The 11,335-nt window shown below is 34.5% G+C and overlaps 1 protein-coding gene across 1 annotated transcript; it reads left to right on the top strand.

Moving 5' to 3' along the window:
* Positions 1-8,968: 8,968 nt before the first annotated feature.
* On the top strand, positions 8,969-9,910 carry LOC107506518 (olfactory receptor 11H6-like). Its single transcript, XM_016137217.1, has one exon. The coding sequence runs from the start codon at positions 8,969-8,971 to the stop codon at positions 9,908-9,910; it is 942 nt and encodes a 313-aa protein (XP_015992703.1).
* The last annotated feature ends 1,425 nt before the right edge of the window (positions 9,911-11,335 follow it).

Genomic DNA, 11,335 nt, shown 5'->3' with positions numbered 1-11,335 from the left:
CTAACATGATAATAATCAAAATAAATAATTGACACTAGTGGTGTGCTTTGCATTTTCAAAATTTTTTTAATTGTAGAAAATACATATAGCATGACATTTACAATTTTTTAGGTGTACATTTCTGTGGCATGCAGTATATTCACATGATTGAACAACTATTACCACTATCCAACTCCATAACTCTTTTTATCTTCTAAAACTGAAAATTTGTATTCATTAAACAATAATTCCCGATTTTCTTCCCCCCATCCCCCAACTCTGGAAACCATCATTCTACTTTCTCTATAAATCTGATTATTCTAAGAACCTTATAAAAATGGAATCATACAGTATTTGTTATTTTGAAATCGGTTGGTTTATCCATGTTTCAACATGTTTCTAGGCATGAAAGTTTTGATTTGCTAACATGGAACCAAAAGACAGTCCTCATCAATATTTGTCCAACAAATCATCGTTATTACTTTCATAAGACAAGAAAATGTGGGGGGATGTAGCAAAAATAACTCCTGTTTTGATCTGATTCCTTTCAAGAACCAAAACCTTTTTCCTTAAAAAGGGACCATTTTTTTTAATATAAATGTAGTAGGATTATAATTTAAAAGTTTAAGGGAAAAAAACTGCTGAAACTCATACCTGACAATAACTAATTATAATAAATTTTAGTACAATTATTATTGACAATAATGTATTACATAATATTATAATATAATTAATATAATAATATAATATTCTTATCACCACTGGGCAGACACATTTTTTTCAACTTCAAAAAAAAAAACATTTCCCCATTTCCCCAAGTGCACTGATAGTGAAAACACGAGGGACAGAACTCTGAGATCAAGAAGAAATAAAGAGCAGAGGAAGGCTTATCTGCAGACACCGTTTCCTAGTCCCAATCAGTGCCTGAATCAACTCTTTCAACAAAGGGCAGATGTCTATATTCCATGAATGTGGGATGGAGAAATATACGTGTTATATTTTGAGTGTGGAAATGTAAGTGTGAGAATGTACCTTTCTACCTTTCTAGTTGAAAAAGAATCCATCATTTTCAAATTTTGTCAACTGAAAAGGCAAAAAAAAAAAAAAGATAGTTATATTGCCTTCATTTAATTTTTTCTATAGCCACAGTTTTTGTGAACTGTACTTTAAACTGCAGCATTTTCCTTAAAATAAAATTTACTGAAGAAAAGTAAAACCCAAATTGAAAACTAATATTTTCCTTTTTGTTTCTTTTAGGGAAGAAAAGTAAACTGAGGGTAAGATATAACTCCTTCCAATGGGAAAGGAGTAACAACACGAAACCTCTCCAGAAGCTGATGACTATAATTTCTCATAACATTGCATTCAGATTTTTAAATTTAACTACTAATCCCAGCCCTAAGCTTATGAAATGGTATTGGTCACCCAAAAGTGAAATACAGCCTTCAAGATGACCTGTTGGGAATTTTCTCTTTTCCCTCAACCTTGGCACAGGCTGACTTTATTGGCTTGAAATCCAAGTAGCAAGTGAAGGGGAGATGATATTCTGTATAATAAGTCAAATATGACACAAATAGTGGGCTTCCTACCACCTTAGAACATTGAACAAATAGTAAAGATCACAAAAAGTGCTTAGGGAAGGTAGGAGATCCAGAAGAGTAAGTACTTTCAAAAACATTTTATAAAGATTTTTTTCAGATTATAAAGGTAATTTATGTTACTTGTAGAAATTTTAAGAAATATAGACATATTTACCACTATTAATTTTAAGTTTTATTTCTTTCCAGGAATCTTTTTATTTCCTTGTAATTACTTTTGTACAGAAATGTATATAAAGAAGTACATAAACTTTTCCTGCACAGAAAGAACCTCTATTACATATAAAGAACTTTATAAATCTTTACTACTCAAAGAATCAGCAATGTCTTATTGCTTATTAGAAACTTAGAATCCCAAGCCCCACCCATTCATTTTGAGTCAGAATCTGTATTTTAACATGATCTGTGGAAATTCATATAAATTGCTATCATGAACTTGCTTATTATTAATTTTTCTACACTTTTGATTATTATTAATGAATATAAATATGTTAAAAGCTCTGGGTATTTATGAACTGCCTATCAGAAAAAAAAATTTACAAGTTTATGTTCCCTTCAACAGTTCTTCTGAGTGTCATTTCATTGTAACTTCACCAACTTTGGTATCATGATTATCCATCTATGCTAATTTGAAAAACAAAATAAAAATTATACTTTTCATATTTAAATTAACAATCTTCCTCTAGAAATGTGCAGATTTAGATTTAACAATTTATACTGAAATTTCATATTCGTTTCTTAAAATGCCCCTTAATTTTATTGAAAAGAATATTTCTAATTGTTAAGACATTTACCATTTAAGAATATATGTTCTAAAATATCCCTTGCATCGAAAAGTATACAAGAATACAGTAGGCACTCTGTAAACATTCATTGAGTTTTTTAAATGGTTTAAGTCAAAAACCAGTTCTAAAGCCAAATGAAATTTAGAAGATAACTTTAAAAAGATTGTACCTATGATATAAGTGTTCAATAAATGGTAGCAAGGTGAAAGTTAATAGAAAATGAACTATTCTTCAAGATAGACAGCAACCAAAAAGTTATTGCTGTTATTTTTAAATATTTTACTGAAAAAAATAATGTTGTGATATATTGTTCTTTACTTGATACCAATCATGATACAAGTACTAAAACTATCTAAGATGAATAGAATTGTAGCTAGTTCTTAAATTTTCCAGGGACAGAAATTCCAAGTCATATTGTCATTTTAGAAGTAACTCTAAGGGAAAATAATCAATGGAGAGAAAAAGACAGACAGAAACATACAAAGAGACTAGTGAAATAAAGTGGTTATAAAGAAAAAATGAGTTTCTCTAAGAAATTTAGTGAGCTTTTCACTACATTAATGCCTAAACAAGGTCCTTCCAATATCAACTGATAGTATTGTGATGGGAGGGTCTTCTTGCTTGCAAAGTATATGAGAGGAAAAGAAAAGACTGAGCCTCTGGACAGAAAAACACATGGGACCCATCAATCTAAATTAGAGTATGGACAGCTCCAAAGGATGATCTCCTTTCCAAAAGGAGGACAAATGTATATAACAGAATTGACATAAAAATGAAGTAAAACAGCACTCAATTATTTTAAATAAGTTTAAATTCTTAGACGTAGGCAAATTATATCCCAGGGTGCAGGAAACAGTACAGATGTGATTTCAAAACCCCTAATGCCTGTCAGAAAGGGTATCATCAATAAATCAAAAAAGAGCAAGTGTTGGCAAAGATGCGGAGAAAAGGGAACTCTCATACATTGTTGGTGGGATTGCAAATTGGTACAGCCATTATAGAAAACAGTATGGAGGTTTCTCAAAAAATTAAAAATAGATATACCTTTTGACCCAGCAATTGGACTTCTGGGTATTTATCCAAAGAAAACCAAAACAATAATTCATAAAGATCTATGCACTCCAATATTAATGACAGCACAATTTACAATAGCCAAGATATGGAAGAAATATAAATGCCCATCAACAGATGATTGGATAAAGAAATTATGGTTCATATATACAATGGAAGATTACTCAGCCATTAAAAACAAATGAAATCCTACCATTTACAATGACATGGATAGACCCAGGGGTTATTATGCTGAGTGAAATAAGTCAGACAGAGAAAGATAAATACCATATGATTTCACTTATAGTGGAAAATTTGGTGACAGACAGAGGGAGCGAGGTTGGAGGACTAGGAGAATGAGGTGAAGGATTAATGAAGTACAAATTAGTAGTTGATAGTTGGGCACAAGGATGGAGAGCACAGCACAGGGAATGCAGTTAGCACTAGTATGATGGCTAAGTGGAGGGCCAAAGGAGGGAGGGAGCAATTGGGAGAATCTTTTTATGAACAATGTAGATGTCTAACCAAGGTACTGTATACTTGAAACTAATTTAAATAAATAAATATATTTTTAAAAATTTTTTTTAAAAAACCCTAAAAAAAAAAACACCCTAATGGTGTCTTTAAATAATTCTGGAGAATAAAAAAATTTTTTTTAATAAAATTGAACAAGGCTACCAGTTTAAAGTCCAAAGTTGCTTCGAAAATTCTTTATAAACTCTCTGTTTAATAATATATGCCAGAATGTTTTCCAGAGATGCAAGGTCATTTTCATCACTTTTGTATTATCTATTTTTAGTGTAGCCATCTATCTACAATTGTTCGTAATAATAAATAGTAATGAAGAAAAAGTTTTGAGTGATCCGAAAAAGCATTTTCTGATGTTCTATATAACATTTTAATTAAAGACATAGGTGAAACTCACAAGGAATTTTATCAAATTTATAGGCAATAAAAATAGAAATGAAAGCTAATATTTCAAAGTCTTAAGATCTTAATAGACTGAAATAATTGGTGAAATTCAGTAATTAACCTCCCTCACTTTAAAATCTCAATGACACAAGCATCAAATGGGGCCAATCTGGTTTTAAAGAAATTCTGGTGAACAAACTCAAAGGGCTTTGATAAAATTAAAGCTTAATAAAAATCAAAAGAATAAAGTCATTGTCTAAAGAAGCTAATGTCAATTTAAGTGCATGAGTTTCTAGAGCAAAAGAGATTACTATAGTACCACTGTGCTCTGAGTCACGCAATGTGAGGAGTATTGTGTTCAGTCTTAGTAAGATCACATCTTCAGAAAAGTATGAACAATCAAAAGAAGGCAACTAGGATGATGAGCACTCTGGAAATGATGTCATATTCAGTTGAAGAAACCAAGAATGCTTAGTGTAAATCAAGAAGAATCAAAGAACACATGAGTACCTTCCTAAAATATTTTCAAGTGTTGCTGTGTAGATCTGTTCTGAGATAATGTAGTTGAAAGAACACTAATCTGCCCAGCACTGCCACTTATTGCCTACCCATGACTCAATGATCACTTCCATAGTTGTTGGAAGAATAAGAAGGATAACGCATGTTCAAAATCCTAACAGAGTATGTGCATATGATGGGCACATAATAAGTGTTAACCTCCCTTCCCCAAGGGAGAAATAAAACCAGGAGGATAAATTAAAATGGCAAAGTTACCCAAGAATGTAAGAGAGAACAAGGAAGTTTATTACAGCTTCGAAAAATGAATTATTCCAGCAGGAGCTAGATCACCAACTAGCAAGAAGGTAAAAGAGAGAGGCCCTTATTACTGGTAGAAGGAGAAGCTAGAGAACCCCTAAAATCTCTTCCTGCCCCAAGATTTGGTGAGTTCAGATCAATAAGAAAATGTGATTTTGTAGATCTCATTCTAATCCATGGTATCTCTGAGGCCAGTGAATATAAGCAATACATTATTCCAAAAAATAGAAGGCTAGACTTGACATTTTTTTTTTATTTCCTCCAGAGTACAAGTGGAAACAGGTGAACATGGAACAGAATCCGACTATTCCCTTAAGTAAGTTCCTAGGGTACACTGAATCAATTGTGCTTTTTGCTACAAAAATAGCTGGAAAATAGAGTCTCAGGCAGGCAGTGGTAGAAATGGGATAAAATAAATTACATGTTCCAACGAATAGAATTATATAACACCCCAAAATGCAAATAAAAAAATGATTGCCTCTATCTCCTTTACATGTCTCCTCGGTGTCTATCATTGCTTCTTAGTATTCCTTCTTTTTTTAAAAAAAATTCTTTTCATTTTACTTCTTTAAGTTAATTATATATATATATATATATATATATATATATATATATATATATATTTTGTATAAATGGATGAGAGGTGATCTGCCTCAGGTTATAGATAACTTGCAGAGCTAAATATTGCAGATCACAACAGTCAGATAAAAGTAAAATAACTCTACAAATAACTATCTGCTCTGACCTCACTTCAGTTTATTTGATAGAGATTGCCTCCTTTTTTTTTAACTACTGCCATGAAATAACACCCCAAACCTCTCATTTGCAATGTCCATTTGATGCTATTTATGGCCACACTTGGTGATACATTAAATTCGGCTTCTAAAGTTAAACTGTATTGTATGGTATTTTAGTGCCTTTTAACTATTCTTATTACAAAATAATAATAACAATAATAAAGCCTTATAAAATTTTTTAAAAAGGGAAAAAAAACATACTTCTAACCTAAGAGGTATAATTTGAGGGCTGCTGGGAAGAACATACCCCCTTGCCCTCAGATGATGTGGTGCTGTCTAGAGCACCAACAGTTACTCATTTTATTAATCCGATTCATTTTTTCCATGATATGGGTGACATTTTTGATACAATGATGCTGGTGGGCCCCTAAAATGGTGAAAACAAACAAACAAATAATAAATTAGGAGCTGAAAAGCATGGACTCTTATTCTGACCCTGTCACTTACTGGTTTGGGACTTCAGGCATTTAATCTCTTTGTCTTTATCTCCTCATATATGAAACAGAAGCAATAATCCTTGCTATGGCTCCCTTATAAAGTAACTTAAGAAACCCCCTCTAAAAAAATATATGTTAGACATAAGGGTTAACTTGTTCAAAACAAATCCTTTTCAAACTGCCTCCTGTGAACCTCCACGGACATGAAGCAGCTGTTGCCCAGTGCTTATGACCATTACTTTCTCTATCACATGACCGATGTAAAGAATCCCGGTATTAGCTTGTCGTTTTCTACAATTTCATCTGCAAACCGTAGCCCCTAATCACACCAGAAGAGCTGATACCCCTTTCTCCCAGGCACAAACTCTGAGCTTAAGAAAGTCACGGTTCAAAGGTTGGGATGCTCTTTTGGAATGGAATATCTTAGATTTCTGTGTGCCATTGTAATTACAATGAGCAAAAGAGACGCATGCCTGTGATTCATCCAGGTCTACAAGTTTCCCCCCAGTAAATGCTGCTCCAATGAATTTGGTGTGTGCGACATCTAGTCATATGCTCATGTGTATATAGCATGGTAAATGAAAACTGCTAAAATCTTCACAGATGTTGAGTTTATGTTTATGCATGAGTTTATTAAATTATTTTTCCCTGGAGAACTGGCATTGTTAAGAAAAGGTGAAAAGAGAATTTGAACTCTAAGCTTCTAAAATGAACAAAGAAAAAAATAGGTGAAACAGACTTAATAGACTTATATAGAAAACTTCTTCTGGGTTGAACTTTGCCTAAGTCAAGGACTAAAATTTAGATAAACTTTTTTCTATCCCCTTGTATTCAAAAAATAGCCACACTTTCTTTGGGGAAAAAAAAAAGCAAAAAAACAAAAACCCTACAAAATCAAAAATATCAGAGAGAAAGTTTTCACCAAAAACTTGATTTCCATAAGGCTGCCTGTTTTGAAATAGTATTTGTTGGTTCTCCTCTGTTATGGTCATCTGAGTGCAGTCTGATCCTCATTTCCCAGGAAATCCCACAGGTGAATAGGTGCGGGAGTCGGGGGCAGCATAGGAAGGGATCACCCAGAAAAGTTTGTAGAATCCAAACTAGGTGGCCTTAAATCAAACTACAGTGTTAGGAAAATTATCCTATTATTTATAACTGTAATGGTATACCTACCAGGCAAGACAGTCTATAAAGAAGAAAATGAGAGCTCTGGTATGTTCGAAAGCAAAAAACGGTCTTAAAGGAAACTTGTTAAGGAGTTGCACCTGCTGTGGTCTGAGAGGATTGAGGAACGCTCTCCTGTTCATACACACACAGGTACACGCACACACAAGCACACGTACTTACCCTATCATGTGGCTGAAATTCCATAGGCAAAAATATTCTTTGCCATTTTTTGTTTGTTTTTTTTGTTAATTAATGAATTTTTTATGATGACCTTGGTTAATGAAATCCGTTTCAGCTGTACTTTTTAACAGTAAGGCATATATACATTTACGTTGTGTGTTCATCTCCTATAGTTAGATTTCTTTCTGTCACCAAATATTTGACCCTTTTTATCCCATCTATCTCCCCTTTCCCCGCTCCCCCCCCCTTTGACATTTTGAAGTCAGTTTAATTTATAAAGATTAACAAGGGAGTGTAACATCTAGCATAATAATCTCCCAATGGTTTCTAATAGCTTATATTTCTGTGCATTTCATAATTTGTAAATGGCTTTTGCATATATTATTTCATGCAATTCTCATGTCATCCTTGCTATGGAGGTATTATTATTCATATTTTACACACTGTTTCAGAGGTTAAATCCTTCCCTGAGTAAATACTCTTCAGAAAGTAATGGAGCCAAGATCTGTAATTCCAAAGCCCATGCTCTGCCACAGTAGGGGATTCCAAATCTGAGCTGGAACCCAGATATCTGAATCTTTCAAAGACTCCCCCATATAATTCTGATAAAATTAAAGCCTGGAGTTTATGTACTGCACCATCCCTCAGAAAGAGAATAGATACAAATAGCAGTCTATTGATGGTCAGTCAGTTAATGTAGCTCAACTGTACCTCACTTAAAGTCACTCTGTGGTTATTTCACATCTGGCTTCAAAGTCTCATGTTCTCTCTTTTATGTCACTTAACTGATATTACAGTAAATCTACTAATTCAAACTTTTTTTATGATTGAATTACCCATGTCAAAATTTGCATCTCCACTTAGCTTTAGCCAGCCACCTATCTGTATTGTGTACACCAATGGTCTCCAAAGTTGGGTTCACCAGGCAACACAATGAGGGATGCAGAAAGGAGATAGCTGAATTTCTATTATTATTTTAATTCTAAGAAAGCTTCTGTTTTTCAAAATCTTCACCAATATTTACTACATTAATTGACTGTGGTTTATATATTATTTAAATAGTCATATATAAAAGTGTATATTCAACAACTGTATTGTTGGGGTACCCAATCAAAAATTGAAACTACTGCTCTAGATCCCCTCCCCTTCAAGTAGGAAAACGTGTTCATTCTCCCAGGGAGGACTCAGAAGGCATAATTTTCTTTGAATATGTAATTTCTGCTGCAATCCTCACAGGATGGAAGGAAATGACTTCAGAGGCCAGAAATATTTCTTACACTGTGAGTGAGTTCATCCTCTTGGGCTTCCCTTGCCGCTGGGAAATAGAAATCTTCTTTTTTTCCATATTTTTTGTGACTTATATCCTGACCCTCATTGGAAACATGGCCATTGTGTGTGCGGTGCGCTGGGACCGCCAGCTCCATAGCCCAATGTATATTCTGCTGGCCAACTTCTCCTTCCTGGAGATCTGCTATGTCAACTCTGATGTGCCCAACATGCTGGCCAACTTCCTCTCCCAAACGAAGACCATCTCCTTTGCTCGGTGTCTGCTCCAGTTGTACTTCTTCTTCTCACTGGGCACAACTGAATGCTTATTTCTTTCCATCATGGCCTATGACCGGTTCCTGGCAATCTGCCGCCCCCTGCACTACCCTACCATCATGACTATTAAGTTCTGCAGCAGCCTGGTCATCTTCTGCTGGGTGTATGGTTTCCTCTGGTTTCTGATCCCAGTGATACTTGTTACCCAGCTACCATTTTGTGGCCCAAATGTGATTGATGACTTTCTGTGTGACCTGGGTCCTCTGCTGGCCCTGGCTTCAGCCTGCGTTCCAATTCCTGGGACGTTTCTCATATGCAGCACCATGAGCTCTCTCCTCATTTTTGCCACCTTTTTCTATATTATTGGCTCCTACACCCTGGTGCTGAAGGCCGTAATGCAGGTACCCTCAGTTGCTGGCCGGAAGAAAGCCTTCTCCACCTGCTCCTCACATCTGGCTGTCGTCTTTCTATTCTACGGTTCTGTTATGATGACATATGTGAGCCCAGGATCAGGGCAAGCAGAAGGCATGCAGAAGTTTACAACTTTGTTCTACTCAGTTTTGACCCCTTTTTTCAACCCCATGATCTACAGCCTTCGGAATAAAGAAATGAAGACTGCCTTGAAGAAAGTTCTAGGAGTTTCCTAAAATTGGTCTGTGATGTTAGTGAGTTATTCTCACATAAGTTCAGACTCTGAGCCTCCTGACAGTGAAGAGCTGAGAAACTGGAAAAACAGTGTGAACTTTTCGAAGGTGGCATTTCAAAATCCTAAATGCCAGGTCATCAATGAAGCCTTTCCCCAGGCAGAATTAATTCTCTTCCATAGCACATTACTTGTACTTATATACACCCTGTGTCCTTCATTCTTTCTTGTATTACTGTTAGTTATTCACAAATCTGTCTTCACGCGCCTCCCAATCTTATTAGATTGTGAATTATTTAAGAGTAAAAACTATGTGTTATTAACTTCTGTAATTCTAGAACACAACATAGTACTTAGCACAAAAGTTTCAATAGTGTTTATTTAAATAAAACAAACATATTATTAACATTTTCTCACTAAATTCTATCCTACTTGACATTCAGGACAATATCTAAAGAAACTATACAACTCTGTAACAATCTGATTTTATATGTCCTGTGAATGAGGTGAAAAAAATTTTCCAGAAAAATGTGAGATCAGTCTAAACTGGTTGGACCAATCATTAAATGATAATCAAATCAATGGAATAGTCTCATCAGATAAAAGTTAAGGTCTAAGAAATTAACTACTTCCTACCCTTCATTAATCCTTTCGTCAAATAACATAACTGCTTTATTTCATATTCTTCTTACTAACCATGCTTCCACTCCCACATACTTTAAAACATATACCCTTACCACCGAAAATGTGGTTTTGGTATCATCAGCTGGGCATTTTAGTAGGCAGGATCTCAGGGCACCATCTCAGGTCTATTGATGTAGGATCTGCATTTTATCTTCAGTGGATTACTGTGCACATTAAAATTAGAAAACCACTGATCTGCAACAAACTCTCCAAACTGCTTATAATAATCATACTACAAAAAGGACTTTCTATTGATACCTACCTCCACCTGAACAGTGGTTCTCAACTAATTGACTCAGAATTGGGGGTGAGGACTAGGCACAGATATTTTGAAAAGCTCTCCAGGAGACTATAATACATGGAGAGGGCTGGAAACCACTGCATTCAAATTTAGGAATTTCTGAACGCTACAATAACACAAAATAAGACCACACCCATATTCCTTTTCTTTTCAAAAGCCACCTTAGTGCGAATCAACCAAATTGAATATTAGAGAACAATAAGACATGTTATAACATAAGTATAATAAACATTGCTTTGTCAGAAAAAAAATACATCCAAAATAAATGTCTTTTTTGAATGACTTTTCACATATGTATATTTGGGAGATGACACTTAATAAAAAAAAAAAAAGGGAATATGAAAATCTCTCCTGGCATTGTACCAGCCTTTGGAGTGACTCAGATTAGCAAAATTTCTTTCCTGGCCTCAGACCACAACCCAGTGATGGAAATAAACTTTCTAA

The sequence above is a fragment of the Rousettus aegyptiacus genome, unplaced genomic scaffold, assembly GCF_014176215.1.
Source record: "Rousettus aegyptiacus isolate mRouAeg1 unplaced genomic scaffold, mRouAeg1.p scaffold_m13_p_3, whole genome shotgun sequence".
NCBI classification, from domain to species: Eukaryota; Metazoa; Chordata; class Mammalia; order Chiroptera; family Pteropodidae; genus Rousettus; species Rousettus aegyptiacus.
This window is presented reverse-complemented; position numbering and strand designations above follow the sequence as displayed.

Coding starts and splice junctions, on each gene's coding strand:
- LOC107506518 (XM_016137217.1), top strand. CDS start 8,969: ATGACTTCAGAGGCCAGAAATATTTCTTACACTGTGAGTGAGTTCATC.